The sequence below is a fragment of the Sorex fumeus genome, unplaced genomic scaffold (genome assembly GCF_029834395.1).
Source record: "Sorex fumeus unplaced genomic scaffold, SorFum_2.1 ptg000037l, whole genome shotgun sequence".
NCBI lineage: Eukaryota > Metazoa > Chordata > Mammalia > Eulipotyphla > Soricidae > Sorex > Sorex fumeus.
In genome coordinates this window covers 24,909,862-24,930,104 of record NW_026606094.1, presented here as the reverse complement: position 1 = coordinate 24,930,104, position 20,243 = coordinate 24,909,862, and the positions used below count along the sequence as shown (strand labels likewise).

Here is a 20,243-nt window from a genome sequence, read left to right as displayed (position 1 = left end):
GTAGAAAGGAATATTTGAATAAATGAAACTTGTCTAAAATTACCCCCAAAGTAATTTTCTGCCTTTTATCTTTATCTCAGGGATCAAAATTAAGAGACTCTCTAGAAAGAAAAGCTTTAAAATACACAGTTAATAAAAGTAGTTGTTAATTACATATTTTATATTTTTATTTTATATTATTCTTTAATATTTAATTCATTTTATAAATTATGTATTTTATATTTTAAATGATGTTTTCTTGGGAAGAATACATGGTATCATACAAACATTCATCTCTGGTAACATTTTTTTGTGTTTGATGCTTAGATTCTACGAATCATGGAGTCCATTTGGGAGAAAGAATCTTTGGATCTGTGCCTCTTGCCATATGGCTGTATTTCAACTGGTGACAAAATAGGTATGTGGTTACCTCAGGAGATGAATATAGCACTCAGCTTGCTATAAAAGATCATAATTCCTTCTGTGTAGGCACTTAGTAACTGGAAAATTGTCACCATAAGCCATATAGAAAGGAAGAAAATGTTCCAAGCCTGCTGAATGTGATTCTCCATTTAATATGGTTGTATTGAAAACACATGAATGCTCAATTCAAATCCTTGTGACTATACATGGAAGTGATTTTAGTAAGAAATTGTTCCCGCCTCTACTTCTCCAGCTCTTAACTCTAACTCCTTTCATTGCACATTAAATTTCTTTCTCACAAGTAACATTTAAAAATAGAGAGATCTGTCACTTATTTTAATATCCCAGAACTCACATTATCAAAGCTATTACTCTAATCTTAGGTGCTTTTATAGACACTTAACATTTAGTTTCAATCAAACATTTTTGTTCCATTTCCTATTTGAAAACTGTACAAAACCATTTCCATGTGACCCTGCAATTAAAAAAGGAAAAGGTATAGGTTGCCAAGAGAAGAAGGATGTGCTCAGCACGTATATGCTTTTAAGAATAACCTTTAAAACCCACCCTTTCCTCTTTTCCTTTGTGGACACTGAAACCATAGTCCCACATCACTTCCACACTCCACATCTCCTCTTACTTTCCTTCCAAAGAAAAACCAACAGCACGAACCTTGAAAATGGGTGGATGAAGCCCTCTGCCTTCCAGCTACAAAAACATAGCCAGTTCCTCCTCCAGGGCCCTACGTAGCCCATCTTTGTTTTAAACACTGTGCTTCCTCTTGTAGGAATGATAGAGATAGTGAAAGATGCCACAACAATTGCCAAGATCCAGCAAAGCACGGTGGGCAACACAGGTGCATTTAAAGATGAAGTCTTGCATCACTGGCTCAAAGAAAAATGTCCCCTTGAAGAAAAGGTGAGCTCCTGCTTTTTTGCCCAGAAGCTCCAAAGTTTTCATTTACATAACAAGAGTGGTTGCACTTTTTCCTAAAGGCTCTCCGCAGGGGAGTTCCTTACTTCTGAGACTGTCAAAGGAGGTGGGTGGGTTCTGCAGGCTTACCCATGGTGCTCTGTAAAACCCAAGTGTTCAGAAGTTCAGGACCCTTGGCTTCTATTTTGAGTATCAAGCATGCTCTGAGTAATATTGGGTTTCATGCAAAAATAATTTGTTAGCACTTTCTATGTCTGTTTTTGTTGTTCAGGAGGAAAACCATAAACTGTATACATTTATAATTTACCACAGCACTCTAATCTAAATGGTAAATTATAGATACTTAAAATGTCCCACCATTCCTCTGAAGTACATATGCTGAAGCCATCACAAGCTGTGTCATTAGATGGCTTTGATTTTTCTACATGTCTCATTTGCATAGTTAGCAATCTTTGTGTGGGGGGGTGGTAAGTGTAATTTGTAGAAGTTATTAGTCTGTTATACCGAAACTATCTGAACTCACGCACACTTGAATTGGTCACAAGCAAAACATAATGTTCGCTGAAGGAAGAGGAATTACGAATCCGATACAGTTTTTAGTAAATGAAGCTAGAAGAGGAAGTGAGTCCTTTAATTACTGTTGCATTTTTACTCTTGTCTGTACCTTGTGCTACTGTAATTTATTGATTTTTGACCTAAATATTAATAGATCTATGAGAAACTTGACCTTTGATAGAACAGTCATGAAATCATGCAGAACTCTTGAAATAATTCCCAAATAAATACTGTCAAGTTGGGTAGCACTGTAGCACTGTCCTCCTGTTGTTCATCTATTTGCTTGAGCGGGCACCAGTAACGTTTTCATTGTGTTGTTACTGTTTTTGGCATATCGAATACGCCACAGGGATCTTGCCAGGCTCTGCCGTGTGGCAGGATACTCTCTGTAGCTTGCCAGGCTCTCTGAGAGGGAGCGGGCTCCATCATTAATAATAGATTTATGCTGCTCTTTGTAGTTAGAACACAAGGAATATTCAGATGCATTTTGATTAGTTTCAGGCGGCTGTGGAGAGGTTTGTCTATTCCTGTGCTGGCTACTGTGTGGCAACCTTTGTTCTTGGAATAGGTGACAGACACAATGACAATATTATGATCACAGAGACAGGTGAGTTTATTGTATTGGGGTTCTTTTGTTATAACTGTGGTAAAATAGACATAGCATAAAATTTACCATTTTGACATTTATTTTTTGGGGGGGGGCCACATCCATGCTTAGGGATCACTCCTGGTAGTGTTTTAGTGACAATATGGGGTACTGGAAATTGAACATGGGTCAGCCACAGGTGCAAGGAATGTGTGTTACCCACTATACTTCACTCCTTCCCATTTATAGCCATTTTTAATTGAAATATTTAGTGGCATTAAGTCTATCCACATGGTTAAATAATCACTGCTATATCCGGAATATATTTTCATCTTCCATAACTAATACAGTGTACCCATAGAACACTAATTTCTCATTCCCTCTATTTACCTTCACAGTAAGTTTTTGAATGAAGTTCAGATATATGGAGCATATATTTTAATGTCATTATCATTTAGGGAGTCATGTTGTGATTAACCTAGAAAGAATGCAGGAGTGGGGAAGAGATGGTGCAAGAAATGAGCTTGGAAGAGCCATGCAATTCTCAAAGGACTGCAGTACAAGCTAAGCGTGCAGGAGCCCCAGGTTCAATCCCTGCCACTGCATGTTCCCTAATCACTGATGAATGTGATCCCCCCACCAAAAAAAAAACCAAATAAACAGGTAAATAAATGAGATCTAAGGAGAAAAAGGTCATAGAGTGGCTAGAACTAAGATCGTATTTTAGAAACAAGCAAAGGTGGCCATGATTAAGTGCTGAATATTGCAAAAACCAATTGAAAACTTCCAGATATCTTTAAATCTGAAATGTTCTATTAATCGAAAAGTTGAGTCCAGGAAAAGCACCATATTGGGATAAATGGCCTACTTTCTCTGAGAGTCAAATGAGATCCTATGTTTACGGGCATCTGGTATCACACTGTATGAAAGAAAAGAGATGGTGATAATTGTGGTGGTGGCGACAATGGTAAAAACTGACCCAGAGGAGAATCAAAATGATTGAATTCTGTCAGATTATCTAAAAGCAAAAGGTAGAATGCCTCTCCCATAAGTGAAGTGAAATGTCAGTCTATTCAGAGTGTACAAGGAGCTAAGAGTCTTGAGCCTGATGATGACATATCAGATGACATATTAGACATACTCTAATATGTCATCATCAGGGAGTTTTGATTTAATATTTCAAAGAATAATTGTGAGACTAGAATATTTTAATGTACTATAACTGGCATTTAAAGAACACCGGAAGTACAGAAAAAAACACAAACACACACACACACACACACACACATGCTGGGTTCAAAGAGTACTTTGAGGTTACTACTACACACACCTGCTAAGAACAAAAATAGCATATGCTGACAAAAACAGAGAGGGGAAAAAATATCCCTCGTTTAAGATTTCTCATTTTCAGACAACTTTAAAAACCTTTTAAGAAATAAACATAGCAGGATTGTTAGGCTCACTGGGGCCAAGTATAATGAATGATGTCCGGCATTTTCTTCTCTTCAAGGAAATCTATTCCACATTGACTTTGGGCACATACTTGGGAATTACAAAAGTTTCCTGGGCATTAATAAAGAGAGAGTGCCATTTGTGCTCACACCGGACTTCCTATTTGTGATGGGAACTTCTGGAAAGAAAACGAGCCCCCACTTTCAGAAATTTCAGGTAAGCAGCTTTCCTCCCTCTTAATTGCTGCCTGCTAAGATCAACTAGCTCATGCTTGCAGCTCACCACAGCCCTAATTTTCTTCTCTGATTGACTCCTCGGGTCTCCTCCTGCTCTCTTCTGGCTCGCTGCCCCCTGCTCTGCCCTTCCTTCCCTCCTCAAGTGCACAAAAAAGCGTTTCTCAGTAATCCTCCCACCTACAATTAGCAGCCAATGAATGTCTTCCACATTTCTTGTGACTGAAAGACATTGAACACCAGCCTGACATCACCACTGAAGAGAGGGCTCTAAGGGGGAGCTCATAAACTGGCAAGTATGTTTAGACTTTGACTATATAGCTACCTGGCTTAGAAGGTGCCAATGTTACAGATCTTTTTCAGGACTCTCGTACTTAGGGGATCATCCCTTGAGTTTTACAACAGGTATGTTTTCATCAAACCACTAACAAGGGCAGTTCTTGTTACATCATTGTATGTTCATCTCAGGTCTAGAGAGGGCAGTCCCTTCTCTCCTTGGAAATGTCACCAATCTAATGCAGGCCCCACCTGGCTATGTTTGTCCTGTTTACCTGACAACAAGCTCCTGCAGGGATCTAGCCATCTTCCGGAAACTTCCCATTCCACTCTCTTTTTCTTTCTTTCTCGTCTACACTCACTTTTAACAATCAAATCATTTAAATGTTTAAGGAACAAATGTTCACACATGAAAATGTAATGATTGCAAATGCATACAATTCCTACACGTTGCCATGCCGACTATACTGCACTCATTTGCTAGCAGTGTGTGTGGTGAACAGCTGGGCAGGGACCTGAATTGTGCCCAGATAAACATTGGTCTTAGATTCCCATGAAATGGTCCCTCTCCTAGTGCTGTTACATGGCATTTGGTTTACTCCCATCATTTCAAGAACCAAGCTTTTCCTGAGTCACGGTGATCTTTGGGAGATGACACCAGTCTCAAGTTGAGTGAAACTGGAACTAGGGGGTACCAGTTCTGAAACCCATGTGTTCATGTTTGTGCTCCAGGCCAGTTTTCTGTGTGGGGATGGCAGGACTTAACCCTCTCTGACAGTATGTCAGAGAAACTGAGATCTCTGTAACCCAGATGGTCTTGGGCTTTTTAGTGTGTTTTTCTCGGTATAATCATCTGGCTCTCATACTATTTCCAGGGATTTGACATGTTTAGGTCCTGTTTTCTTTAAAATTAGAAATCACATGTTTTGACAACATCGTAAAAGAAAAATATTTATTTTCTAAAAATAATAATATTACTATTTAAGAAAGGAGTATGACCATTACAAAAGGGGACAATACTCAAATATTTGTCTCCCCTAAAGGTGAGGCTTGTCTGACTAGCTTCAGACAAACATTATCTATAGCCCTTTAAAGAACACACTTAAAGAATTTGACAGGCACCTCATTGACAGTCACCCTGTGTTGCTGTGTAAATAGATTCTTTCTGTTGCCAGTCATCCCACCCCACCCCCGAGATTGACAGCCATCTTCCTGTTGCTGGCATTTCACTGAGTTCCCACAGTGCTCACACCAGCATTAAAATCCCAACAGGACTGTCCCTTTAGCCTTATTCATGGTGATGATAGTGGTGATAAGGTGTCAAAATCGTCTTTCATGAAAAAATTTGGTGTATGGGGGTGCTAAACTAGGTGACCCTCCTCTTCCAGACAACTTCTAGTCAAACCAATGGAACCTTTACAGTGAGCCTTGAACAATCTAGCTTGCAAATCTGGACTCCTTTTTCTATCCTTTGTGACAGAAGCTAATGCAATCACTAGGTAGCATAGCGCACTAAAATACCTTAATGCATTTCATTGTATGTATATGTAAAGGTAAAGGTAAAGGCCCTCCTGTTGTTCATCGATTTGCTCGAGTGGGCCCAGTAACATTGTGAGACTTGTTACTGTGTTTGGCATATCGAATATGTCACGGGCAGCTTGCCAGGCTTTGCCGTGCAGGCGAGATACTCTTAGTAGCTTGCCAGGCTCTCGGAGAGGGGCGGAGGAATCGAACTCGGGTCGGCCATGTTGGCTGCATGCAAGGCAAATACCCCACCCACTGAATACACATACATATATGAGTACCAACTCAGATTATGTAAGTGCTTGTGAATTAAACACACATGCAGTATGGTTATGGTTGAGAGGATGAGCTTTGGAGCAAACAAACGAGTTTAAGCTCTAGCCCTGTTACTAAATAGGTGTGTGTGTGTGTGTGTGTGTGTGTGTGTGTGTGTGTGTGTGTGAGAGAGAGAGAGAGAGAGAGAGGAAGAGAGAGAAATGTAGATCATTTACCCTTTCAAAACTTCTCTTTCAATTCAGAAGGGGGGATATTAAGACCTATATCGTGTATTTATAAGCAGTTCTTACCTAAACCACAAAGAAACTCAATAACCAGTCACTACCCCAGTTAGATATATCCACTACAGGGCTTCAAACTTTGAAAGCTTTTAGGCTGAGAAGCCTTTCTAAAAGAGCTCTTGGACCAAACTGTCATTTCTACAATAGGACAATGCAGCCCTATTTGGGTTAAAGAGGATCTGACTGGCCCGGCCTTTCCCTTACTGAAAGCAGGGTGAGAGACAAGCAGAGAGGCTGGCTATGCATATGGAGAACCTCTGAAATTTCCAACTCACCAAGAACAAGCAGAAGTTTTTCACCACTTGACTCAGACCTTGTGACAGTTTTTATTTTTACGCACTACTAAGCCTTCCAGAAAGATGTTCTGTTTCTTAGTTTCATGTTCCCTTTTTGAGTTAAGTCCTTCAGGACCAGGCAGTCTCTGCACTCTCTAAATAGAAACTCTTGTATAATAAAGCTGCCATTTTTGGGTAAGCTGGAATATGTTGTATATATTTACATTCTGAATGAAAGGTGTCCTCATCTCCAAGGAGCACTAATTCAGAGTTGATAAGGTTAACAAATGCAGGTTTTTTATTTAAATAGCCTGTTAGAAAGGGTGAAGAAAAAATTAGCCTGCTTTTTGTTGAGCATGAGTAGGCTTTCTCCACAAAGACCTACAAATGTCCCTCACTGGTGTCCAGGGGACAGGGAGGAAAGGAAATGGAGAGAGGAAGCACTGCTTTGTCCCACCTCTCTCTTCTTCCCAAGGTCACTAGTTTGGCTAGGGTCATTTTCGCAAATAACTCCCTAGACCTAGACAAAGAGGGAGTTTAGGAACAAGCTGTAATTATGAGAATACAAGAAAACAAGGTCCACTACTTGGACCCAAGACTGTGTTAGCTTTTGGAGCAGAAGGCTACACTCAAGGTGTACAGCGGATATTTTACAATGAGATCTTAAGAAATTCTCCTTGGAAAAATCTCTTCCTACCTGAAGAGATCAAAAAGCAACATCTTCAACACTGGAAATTTATTTTGCAACTAGTTTATTTTAAAGTTCCCCAAACAATAACAGACATATAACAACAGATACAAATACATGGTCAAAGGAAATCTGACTTCCCACAACTTCTCTAGCTTGCCAGTTTCTAATTCTTGTTCAGAAACATAAGGGTTCCCTTTCCTCATTTTAAATATGGTAGATAGGAGGCTAGAGAGAGAGAGTACAGTGGTTTAGGCACTTGCCTTGCACACAGTTGACCCACGTTTGTATCCCCAGTATGAAACATGGGCTCTGAATACTGCCAGGAGTGAACCCTAAACACAGAACGAAGAGTAGTATCTGAACACAGCTGATAGTAGACCAAAAACTCTAGAAAAAAATCTATAAGATGCATTGTTTTTAGAAAAAGCAACAAATAATAGCAATAGGGTTTCAACCAATTATCCTCTAGTCCAAAAACAGTACTGTCAATATTTTGTGTTTTTCCTTCATTTTATTAAAAAATTGCATCCTTAGGTAGTTATAGGTTAATCAGAATTTGGCTAAGAACTGACTTTAAGTAAACAGATATGATGATGTTTTTTTCCCTTACTTTAAAACTATACAGGGGCTCCTTATCTAATTTTGAACTGAGTCTAAATAATGAAATTTTGCTACAGGGAGCAGTGAGCCATCCCTGGTGGTAGTTATGGTCCAGTAACATATAAGGCTGTGAACCTAAAATACTCATATTGACTCTATTGTAAATCATGACCCCACAATTAAAAATTAAAGGGTGAGAGTCAAGACAGGTCCCAGAGCGGCCCCTCCCAGGTCAGGATTCCAACCGTCCCCAGCTCTCTCCCCACATTCTCACCTTTGATCTCTGTGACTTCCGTGTCTCCATCCTCCCAGCTGCTCCACTACTTCCGCCTTTTCCCCCACAGTGCTCTTGGCCACCTGCAGGTCACAGCTTCCATGTCCTTCCTCATCACAGTTTCCCCCTCCTGCCATCGCTGGTTACAGCCCCAGATCTCAAAGCATGACAGTCCCTCTGTTCCTCTCTCTCAAGATGTGAGCACTGCTGTGCTACTGGCTTCATGTGGTCCCATCTCTCCCTTAAGGCCTGCACCCTCATAAGCATTTGCTGGGTATCAGCAGAGGGGAAGAGTGAATGTGGAAGGGCTATTCTCATGGTGTTCGGAAGACGTTGGATGAGACCCCCCCAAACCTCTCGAGTTCTCGTCGTGGTATTATGAGTTTCTACATTCCTGATGCAGGCACAGACTGACATGGACGTTAATAAACCTCCAAGATGCCAGTCAATCCCCACACATTGGTAGAACGGGGACACCCAAAGTATGAAATCAAAAGTTTTACTTAATAGGCAAATGGGCAGGGGGCCATGAGGTGCCTAGGAACATTTTCATGGTGATTTCCTGGCAGAACATGGGAACAGCCACTTGCAAGGCAAGCATCTACCCACCATTCTATCACTCCGCAAGCTACCGAGAGTATCTCGCCTGCATGGCAGAGCCTGGCAAGCTACCTGTGACATACTCGATATGCCAAACACAGTAACAACAAGTCTCATGATGGAGACGTTACTGGGCCCACTCGAGCAAATCAACGAACAACGGGAGGACCTTGACCGTTCCTGGTAGAAGCTTAACTGTTTTCTCCCAGTCACTGGAAGCAGTACATGCAGGGCAGCGGTCAGCGTGGACCTGACCCCATACAGATACTCTGGAGGCATTCTCTCCCTCAAAACATAGTAGGTACCAGACAATTGTGTGTGATACAGCTGAAGTGCTCAGGAAAGTCAAAGAGCACCTTCCCAAACACATCTCTGCAAAGCAGGCAGAAGAGGAGCGCACTTAAGAGGCACTTGCCCCTAGATGTCACTCTTGACAAGTGTTTCACCAGTGAGAACTGGTTCCGTGTAGGTGTCAGTTGCACCACACCCGACCCGCTTCTACTGGGAGCAGTCTTTCCCCTTCACCCTCAGGAGGGTATGCAGAGCACCTCCACCCAAAGGCTGAGCCCTGAGTCCATGACTCCTGTGTGCGAGAACCTTCATTCAGCCATGGTCTGTCCCTGCTGTCATCTCTCCCTCCACTGAGATCCCAGGCGACTTTAACCACTCTTGCCTCAGTTTCTCTACCAGCGCCCTGGTTTGTCCTGCCTGCCTCTGGGACTGGGGGTCCTGCTCCTTCCTGCCACTTGCCTTGTTGGGGACTCACGTACTTCCTGTGAGCACAGACCCCAGCAACCTTGCCATTGGGCACTGGGCTGGGAACTACAATGACCTCACCATTACTTTTCATTCCTCCTCTGACTCTTTTCTCATGTTTGTTTATAGCTGTAAGCTGCCAGGAGGAGCTTCCTTAGTCTCCTGCTCCATCCTGCTATAGTCTCCAGGCCCTGGGCTTTCATTTCCAAATGGACACTCAGCCAACAACACACTCAGTAAAGACTGACTGATGTTCTTGCATTGTGCCAGGAACAGAAAACTCAAGTGCATCTCTTGGGAAGGCCAGTGAGCACTACCATTAAATCCTTCCTTCAAATATGTGACTGCCCCCTAATTCAACATGTCTTTACCCTGGTGAATCTTGCTACAAACCGAACTTTGCTTCAGCATGTGAAGCTTTCATTCATCACCCCTTTGCCTTTATGTGGTACAGGTGATAAGACAGAGCAGCAACACAGCCCCAGGACACAGAACACACACACACACTCTCACACACACACACACACACACACACTTACACACACACACTCACACACACACTCACACACACACACTTTTTAGGAAGGATTTCAACAAAGTTACATTACTCATGCCTTGGATATTGAAAAGGGAAATAGCAAAAAAGGAAGAGTTTATATCCATCCTTAAGGCCCAGTTCCACTTCATTTTGCCAAGCAAATGTAGGGAGGGGAGCAAACATTCAGGCAAAAAGAATGGTTTGAGCAAAGACATGAAGGAAATATTAAATATCACAAGGGGTGGGGAGAGAATGCAGTTGTTCCTTCCTGGGAGGGCAGAGACATAATTATACCTGGAAGTGTGTAGCAAAATTTGAGTGAAGAAATGAAATTAAGATACCATTTGAAGTAAAACACAGTCTGGATTAAGAGCATGGAGAACAAAGCAGAGTCATTTAAACCTCAACTGAGTAGTCACAAATTGCTGTAAGTAAAGGCCTATTCTGTAACTTGGGAGATGGCACAAAGGCCTGGGTATATTTCCTGGCACCACATGATCCTCAGGAGTAGCTGAGCACAGAGCCAGAACCAGGAGTAGCCCCTGAGCTCCACCAGGTGCTAAAAATAAATAGGTTCTGGCTGAAAAAATAAATAGATAAGAAAGGAAGAAAGGAAGGGGGGGGGAAGAAAGAAAGAAAATTCCAGTGGAAGATGACAAGTTTCCCTGTTGAATTGCCCATAACATACTGAGTTGATAATGGATTCCCTCTTGAGATTTGCACAAAGGCCCAGCAAGTAAGGTTCAGTCTCCTTCAGCCAGACCTGGAGACCTTCAGCTCTTACCTATTCTCCATGTTAGTCGCTGGAAGGCGACCTGAGAGAAGGGGTCAACCTTAGTTACTTGTGGGGGGTTAAATATGTTGGTAATCATGAACTTGAATTTGGTTATAGAACTTTTAGGACTTGGGTTAGCTGGTTGAATTTTATTTCTTTTATGAAAAAGAGAGGAATCCAAGGCTGGGAAGATGGCCTTGGGTTAAGCCAGTGTGCAGAATATCTCCATGCCTTTTGGAGATATTAGACCCTGTTGCTTTTAAACATTTATCAAGAATGACCTTCCAACTGGCCTCGTTCTTTCAATGTTTAGTTTCTTTTAGAGAACTGTTTTGTCTACCACAATAATATTATCCAGGCTGTTATTCACCATGTAAAAAAATGTATACTCTTTATTAAGAGTCTCCTGGGAAATTCTTTTCAGGTCTCAGTTTCTAGAAACACTGTGTTTTTCCTTTTAAAAATGTTGTTTTTAATCTTCTGAAAAGTGGATGAAAGAACAGACTCCATTTCCCTTTCGGCTACACATTCATTTGAGGGCTATCCACAGCAAGTATAAAGGAGTTTTGATACGTAGTTTAAGATGAATCTCTTTCCCTAAACCACTGTGGGATGTTTTCTTTATTTTTCTTCTCTTCTACCTACTTCTAATTGTTATTTTGACTATCACATACGCAAATAGGCAACCTCCAATCCTTTTTGAAACAAGGCTAGAAGATAACCCAAAAACACACAGCCCCTATACACAGGCTATTTAGAATAGTATAGTTGTAACTTTGAGGTTTCTAATGAGCTTTTCATGTAGTGAGAATTAAGCTGAGAATAAGATTTGAAGCAACTTTTAAAGATAAGAATCTGAATCAAACTCAACCAATTCATATAGTGGTCAAGTGCAAAACTCACTCTTCTTTCAGATTGACCAGAAAGCCATTTTTTTCTCCAAGGGTAGGGAAATATTTTGCTGCAAAGGGCCATGTGGATACTTATAATATCATTAATAGTATATCCCATACAGGCAGCCAATGAGAAGCTTACATATCTGTCCCATCATGTACAGGGCCAGCCCACAGGATTTAGTGGGCCTTATATGGCCCACAGACCAGATGTTCCCAACCCCTGGTTTGACCATTCACTGATTTTTATATAAAGAAAAGAAATCAATGGGGCCAGATAGTAAAGCAGGCAGGGTTCTTGCCTTGCACATGGTCAAACAGAGTACAAATCCTGGCACTCCATATGGCCTCCTGAGCATGACCATATAGTGACCCTGGGAGAGGAGCTAGAAGCATGCTAGTACTACCAGTTGTGGCCCCCCAAAATAAAAACAAGAAAACAAAAATCAAGTCCTGTGTATTAAGCTGAAATACTCTTTCTCCAGTGTCTTCAATCCTCTAGCAGACAAAGAAACTATCAAGGAAAAGAGAGAATATTTCTTTTCACTGATAAATACCTGTAACTTTCCTCTTTGTTCTCCCCTTAGCTCTAGACTTTTGTCCTGGAATTTTTGTTTCATGGCTCATATATTACTTCCCCTTTTTGGTGGCTAGGTTCTGTAATATTTCACTTCCACTTTACTTTTAGGTGAGGATGGGGGAGTTTAGTTGTAAGAAAAAGCATGATCAGTCCTGATATTGGAGATCCCGGCAAGCTATAGAGAGTATCCCACCCGCATGGCAAAGCCTGGCAAGCTACCCATTGCGTTTTGATATGCCAAAAACAGTAACAACAAGTCTCACAATGGAGATGTTACTGGTGCCCGCTCAAGCAAATCGATGGACAATGGGATCACAGTGCTACAGTGCTACCCTTGAACAGTGTAATTAATTTTATCAGTAGTTAAAATGTTGAGTAGAATTAGCGCTGGAGTGATGATAGTACAGCAGGTACAGTTAGGTGTGGCCCCAAAATTCAAAAAAAAAAACAAAACTAGTAGATTGTGGTATGGAAGTAGTTTGTTTTCAGGTTAGTGAACTGAGATGTTAGGTCAATTATAACAAATCAAATTCTAATTTTGATCTTGATAATAAATTCCTTTGTGCCCAAGACTTGTAGGAATGGTAGCTTTGTACAGACAATGCATTGCTTTGGTCTTTGTCCTTACAATCAAGGCTTTGAACCAACAACAAAATTACCACCATAGGCACAGTGCAGGTGTGACTAGTTTATTGGCTGCCACTGCCTAATGTTCTGGTCCAGTGTTCCCCACAATCACATATATCACCAAGCACATTAAACCACACCCCCCACCCCATCAGATTCTCCCTTGGTCCCTTCATCCCCACTCAGTAATATGACATCTTCAACAAGCACAGAGGGAGGATTTTTGAGGTCAAGGATAGTAGTGCTGGCTGGGAAGGAAAAATTCTCTTACTTCTGTGTACGGTGCTGCCCCTGAGTGCCCCACCTCATGGTCCCTCAAACCACAGGCCCCTGGGAGTAAGCAGCAGAGTGACCCCCTCTCTCTCTCTCTCTCTCTCTCTCTCTCTCTCTCATGAAACTTCTGGGGCGTTGGTGGGCAGAACTGTGGCTCCTCAGAACAAGAGAAACATCTGCAACTGCAGCCCCTGGGCTGGCGGATTGAGGCTTGTCCCTCACCCCCACCCCACCCCCACTCACCTCATCACCTTGGATTTTCCTCTCTGAGAACAGGTGACCTAATCATAGCCAACTACCTACACAGCACTGAACCTCCCTGCACCCACTGCTCTCACTGTGATTCTTTCCTCATAGAAGGGAACCTAAGGGTTAGTCACACCTGTGATGACCAATAGCTTATCAGTAATAAAGACAATATCTTGGTGTGTGAATCTACGGCTTATTTGGCTGGTGTAGGAGGAACTCCTGAGCAATGGTCAGGGGGTCAGGGGGGCGATGCTGTTGATTCTCAGCCAGTCACACCCAGTGGTTGAATGTGAGGGTGCATCAAGCAATACAGTGCTGCACTGGGTCCACAGTGTCAGAACCAATGCTCGGGGGTCACCAGGGCCGTATCTGGGAATCAAAATTGTATCAAGCACCTATAATAATCTCTCATACCCATCTGAACCTATGCTTTGAAGCACTGTTTCACGCTACACTTAAGTCAAAGAATCACACCTGAACAGAATTCCTTAAGTCTGCACAGAATAAGTGAGGTGCCTGTGACTAAAATTGGGGATGGCCTGTCTTTCTCACAGAAGCCCTTGGGAAAGCCAGAACTAACTGAATAGTCAGCAACAATTCCTAATACAGATGTGTAGGCCCTTGGGAGAAGCAGGGCTGTGCCTTGCCCATCTTTGGAGCTACCGGATATAAGTGTTTTGCTACTTAACACATAATTTCTATACATCTACAAACAGGTGCTGGAATACCTTGAGTCCAGACTAATTTTCCTCCTCAACATTTTTTCTCTGAAAACTGCTTGAAACACAGTGGGTGCAGGCAGTGGGCAGCTGCCTAGTGCCCCAGTGTACAGAGGAGAGTCACTGTTACTGTCACTGTCCACCTGTTGTTCATGAATTTGCTCGAGCAGGCCCAGTGACATCTCCATTGTGACACTTGTTGCTGTGTTTGACATATCAAATACGTCACGGGCAGCTTGCCAGACTTTGCCATGTGGGCAAGATACTCTCAGTAGCTTTGCCGGACTCTCTGAGAGGGGCAGAGGAATCAAACTCAGGTTGGCCATGTTGGCCGCTTGCAAGGCAAATGCCCCACCTGCTGTGCTGTCACTCCAGCTCACAAAAGGAGAGAAAAATAATTAAAAATCAGAATGTACACCAAGTCAAAAATCAGAAAGCGGTGGCATTGATGCCCTTGTGAGAATTCTGTGAGGTGGCAAATTAATGAGATTTTTTTTTTCCTGGGATGAAACCTGCCCAAAGGCTGTGTAATTACCAAGAAATGAGAGAGACCTCCTTGTCCTACAGAGGAGCCAAGCAAGTGGTTTCCGGCCATAAGTGGAGTCATTAAGAATGTAAGAGCACTAATGCGCTGGGGCGGCTCCCAGAGTTAAGAACCTCCAAGGCCCTGGCTGGAAAATCCCTGTCTTTGGGGTCTGTCTAGTCTCACTCTTTGATGTTGGCAGAGAGTCACGGTGGAGTCATCTACACTCCAAATGGGGAAGAGTGGGAACTAACACTGAACCTAGCACAAATACCATTTTTAACATGCCAAAATGGGGGGCAGAAAGACAGCTCAGGGGTTAAGGCATATGTCTTGCAGACAATTAACCCCAGCAGCACATGGTCCCGTAAGCCCTGCAGGAGTGGCCATAGAGGCCTCTGAGCCCTGTCAGGGGCAGTTCAGATGATTCCCCCAGCACCATGGACCTGAACAGGACTGCATCCTCGGGCCCCTCACATGGAACCACTTGGCAAGTTAGCTGAGAATCAAGCAGGGGATCCCTCCTGATCACTACCTGGGAGATACTGTTCAAATAGATAATAAGCAAAATGCCAGAACGGTCCATTGGTTTTCATAGGCTTATATGTTGCAAGCTGGGGTGGAACTAGGGATGGGGGTGTAGTATTCTGCCCACCCTTAACAAATGGCATAGACTTGCTCCCCATTGTCACCAAGGTCCCTGCCACGTGCAAGTGAAACATGTAAGATTATCTAAGAGCTAAGACACACAACATTAAAATGTTTTTTTTTATGTATTTGGGGACAGGGGGATTGTAACTTACTCCTGACTCTGTGCTCAAGAACCACTCCTATCAGTGTTCAGGGGTTCAGGAAAGGTGCCAGGGATTAAATCACAGTCAACCACATGCAATGCAAGTTCTTTAACCTCTGCACTATTCCTCTGGTCCACATATATTATTTTTATACATGCTGTTGTCCTCACTTGTACATGCCTATTAAATGTTTTTGTTCCATACCAATCTGTGGCCATTTCAGAATGTACAATAGTAGGTACCTCCACAAACCTTTTTAAAATCAGTCCCCTACTGTAGACCATTTATGTTGTTTTCAACTCTCTCCAAATTTAAACAAGGTTCTTACAAATGCTCTTATAGAAAATTGCTGCCAAATTATCCATTTTTTTAAAAAGGTAAATTCCTAGCATGGAAATTGCTAAGAAACCATTTTAAAGTCAAATTCATTGAGGTATAAGTAACACACAGTGGCATTTATCCAATGTATGTATATGATTTTTGTATTAATTGATTTTTAAAAATTCATCAGTTATGTAACTACCACAATTAAATTATATAACATTTAAAAGCATTTTAAAGCTTTTGGTGCAGGCTATCAAGTCACTTTTAAGATCACATCTATTGCCAGGACCAGGAATGTAGCTCAGATATAGAGCATTTGCCTTGTGTATGTAAGGCCAGCGCTCAATCCTCAGCACTGCAAAAATGCTTATGTATTTTATAAATATGTTATATAATTATAGTTATATCCTTGGGGCTGGAGTGATAGTACAGCAGGTAGGATGCTTACCTTGCACATGGCTGAACTACGTTTGATCTCTGACACTGCCAGGAATAATTCCTGAGTACAGAGTCAGAAGCAACCCCTGAGCATCTCCAAGTATGGCCCAAATTCCCCTCCTCCCCAAAATTTCTATCCTTATCTACCATCAGCTTATGAAAATTAAAGCTTGCCAATTATAATTAATCACTGTCACTGTCACTGTCCTCCCGTTGTTTATCGATTTTCTCGAGCGGGCCCAGTAACATTGTGAGACTTGTTACTGTGTTTGGCATATCGAATACGTTACGGGTCGCTTGCCAGGCTTTGCTGTGCAGGTGAGATACTCTCGGTAGCTTGCCAGGCTCTCCGAGAGGGGCAGAGGAATCGAACTCGGGTCAGCCATGTTGGCTACATGCAAGGCAAACGCCCTAACGGCTGTGCTATTGCTCCAGTCCAATTATAATTAATAAATAAAAATATTTATCCAACATAACAAAAAGTTTTTTTTAATCTCAAGTGACATTTGATTACTCTGAAGTAGCATATTTTAAAAAACTATTTATTTATTACCTGTTGTTATGTGTTAGGGTCAGAATTCTCATGCATATCCATGGGTTATAGGTTCTAGTTAACCAACTCTTTCTCATTGATTTATAAACAGAGTGACCTGTTATGTTGCAGATGTTTTCTCTTGTATTTTTACCTTTTAAGATTGTAACATTTTTTCTTAGTACTTGTGGGTTCTATAATTTCTCCATCATTTCCTTGCTGACTCTACACTGGCAGTTATTCATCATTAAGTCCTTTTCATTCCAAGAGTATTTAAATATCACCTCTTTGAATATTTAAATATATTTTTGAATATCCTTAAATATTTGATTTTGATTTAAGTAATTTGGAATTGATTTTGGTATATTATAAAGTAAAAGTTTATTTTCCTCCAAATGACAAATGAGTTGTACCAGCTTCATTTATCAAATAATAAACCTTTCTCCATTAATTTGAGAAATTTTATTACATACATATACTTAGATGTATCTGAATTTTCCATCCATTCAAAGCAATTTCTTACTTTTTTGAAAATAACTACATACTCTTTCATGGTATTAATGTTATAGTATTTTAACACAATGTTCTTAAACATTCACATTTTATGTTTTAATACATAGTATAGCAAGCAGTTTTTTAATCACTATACTTTTCCTCAAAATTTCCTCTCAGCTTCTTTTGAACTAAAAACCATGTCTGACTATTCAGTAATTTTTTTGTACTGTACACACATAGACTTTGCTATTAATCAGAGATGAGTTTACATCTTCTCACCAAGGAACATGGTTTGTTTCTCTGTGTGCTTTGTTTTTCATGGGTCTCAGTATATTTTAACTATTGTATAGTTGATGCTGGGTGAACTCACTGGTGGCTCACTCTTGAATATGATTTAATTAACAGAAATTGCAACACTGGCATCAATGTGTTAAAATGGGCTTTGAGGGAGTGGAGAGATAGCATCGGAGGAAAGGTACTTGCCTTGCAATTAGCTGACTCCAATTGAAGTCCCCATGACCACATATAATCCACCCCTCCTAACCCTCCTCATCACTTCCTGGGATCACTCTGAATACAGAGTCAGAAATAGCCCCTGAGCACTGTCAGCTGTGGCCCCAAAATCAAAAAATTAAATAATAAAAATAACAAAATGGGCTTTGCAAACATTGTATGTGTTTTTCCCAGGAATCTTGTGTTTTTCTCATTATTCTAAGATCTAATTTTTCATTATGCTTTCTAACTGGAGGCTCCTGTGACATTCTATTAATTTTATAAAATGCTAGTTTTACTTGAATAAAAAAAGTCCAGTTACTATAGTACTGGGAATTTTCCCTTCAGTATTTCAAGAAGGAAAGCTACCTGTAAATTCTAATAGATCTTTTCTAGCATTATGTTTCATTTCTTTCCTTGGTAGGCATCTTTCAGAATGATTTTTCTCTGGTAATTTCAGATAATCCTTTTCATTGTTGAATTTAGTTATGAATTGTTCACATGTTATTTTTATAAAAATCCCAAGTGAACAAGACAATACTTTATGATGAACTACTCCTGTAAGTTTGAAATAAATCCTATTTGGCTATGACATTATTCCTTTGAAAATGTACTCCATATTTCATTTGAAATATTTATATTTCTGTTAATTAAATTCCATTTTCTTTAACACCTTTACATTTGTCCAGTTATGCTACTGAGTTTGGGTTACTCTGATGCTGTGCAATTAAGAGGCTTTTTCCTTTTTTATGCTTAGAAACAACTTAATTGGCATGAGACATGTATGTCACTTAATAAGCAGACTTAACTCACCTGTATCACCTTGAAGACTTTTAGGGGAAGCTTCAGACACTGCATTTTTAAAACCCTCTCCCACTAAAGATTCCGAATTTATATTAAAATTTCACAGCTTAACAAGTTTGAGAATCAGACAATGAACTGCTAATTAATCTGTTTCCTTAGAGTAGGACAAATTGTAAAATAAGACTACCACTAAGTAAATCTCATGCACCACATTTCATCATTTCTGGATTCTGTTAGCTCTTGGCAAACATAATTTATGTTTGCATAAGGTTTATTGGTTCCAGAACGGTGTTCAGAAACAGACTCACTGTTCTTCAGAGACTACAGAAATTTTCACCCTTGAATATGATTTAATTAACAAAAATTGCAACACTGGCATCAACCTGTTAAAATGAGCTTTGAGGGGGTAGAGAGATAGCATAGGAGGGAAGGCACTTGCCTTGCATGCAGCTGACTAATTTCAATCCTCATGGCAAATCTCCAAGGAAAGAAATGGAAACAACCAGGGAGAGTAAAAATTAAAATGAAACTTACCTGTGTCTATTGGTTTGCTCTGAGCACAGCCCTGAATACTTGCAATTAGCCTTTAGAGATGATAAAAATAAGGTATGCTTTCATCAAGCATTTTATCTGAAGCCAGAGACTCACCTATTTTGTGCTGTGGTTCCTGGACTGGCTGGTAACTGTTAACATAGCCCAGTGGTGTTCAGCTTGCTCAGGTACTTTCACAGCAGGAATTAACCGTTTCTCCTCCTTTACCCAGGATGTCTGCGTTAAGGCTTATCTAGCACTCCGTCATCACACGAACTTGTTGATCATCCTGTTCTCCATGATGCTGATGACAGGCATGCCTCAGTTAACAAGCAAAGAAGACATCGAATATATCCGAGATGCCCTCACTGTGGGGAAAAATGAGGAAGATGCAAAAAGGTATTTTCTTGATCAGATTGAAGTTTGCCGAGACAAAGGATGGACTGTGCAGTTTAACTGGTTCCTCCACCTGGTTCTTGGCATCAAACAAGGAGAGAAGCATTCAGCCTGACATTTGGAACTGTCGATTTAAAAAACAAGTCAGTGTGCTGAAGCGCACATCAGCCATCAAACTTAGATTTCAAATGTAATTGGAAGTTGCCATGGAGATGGCTCAAGCAGTAGAGCACGTTTCTACCTAGCTTGCACAAGCCCCGAGTTCACTCCCCACCACCAGCAGGTGCCAGGGCAGGGGGCACCCCAACATCACCAGCCTGCACTGGAATGAGCTCTGCTGGTGTGGCCCCTAAAGAAGATGAGTGAATAAATAAAGCGTGCCCGAATGTTCCAGGTTTGAAAGCTGGCACTGGAGAAGTCTAGCGCTTTTCTTAGTTCAGTGCTTTAATGCAAGAAACTACTGGTATGCTCTGTTTCAGTCTCACGGGTTGGTCTTGTTTTGTTGGACTCCATGATGTTGGAGAATATTCTGCATCTAAGCAGACT

At 41.1% G+C, this 20,243-nt stretch overlaps 1 protein-coding gene across 1 annotated transcript in view; it reads left to right on the top strand.

Moving 5' to 3' along the window:
* PIK3CG (phosphatidylinositol-4,5-bisphosphate 3-kinase catalytic subunit gamma) overlaps nucleotides 1-19,829 on the top strand; it is a 33,088-nt gene extending 13,259 nt beyond the window's left edge. The window contains exons 6-10 of the mRNA XM_056118505.1: nucleotides 307-397; nucleotides 1,190-1,320; nucleotides 2,386-2,497; nucleotides 3,987-4,144; nucleotides 19,534-19,829. Coding sequence (XP_055974480.1) covers nucleotides 307-397; nucleotides 1,190-1,320; nucleotides 2,386-2,497; nucleotides 3,987-4,144; nucleotides 19,534-19,812 — 771 coding nt within the window. The 3' untranslated portion in view covers nucleotides 19,813-19,829. The remainder of the gene's footprint in view (nucleotides 1-306; nucleotides 398-1,189; nucleotides 1,321-2,385; nucleotides 2,498-3,986; nucleotides 4,145-19,533) is intronic.
* Nucleotides 19,830-20,243: the final 414 nt, after the last annotated feature.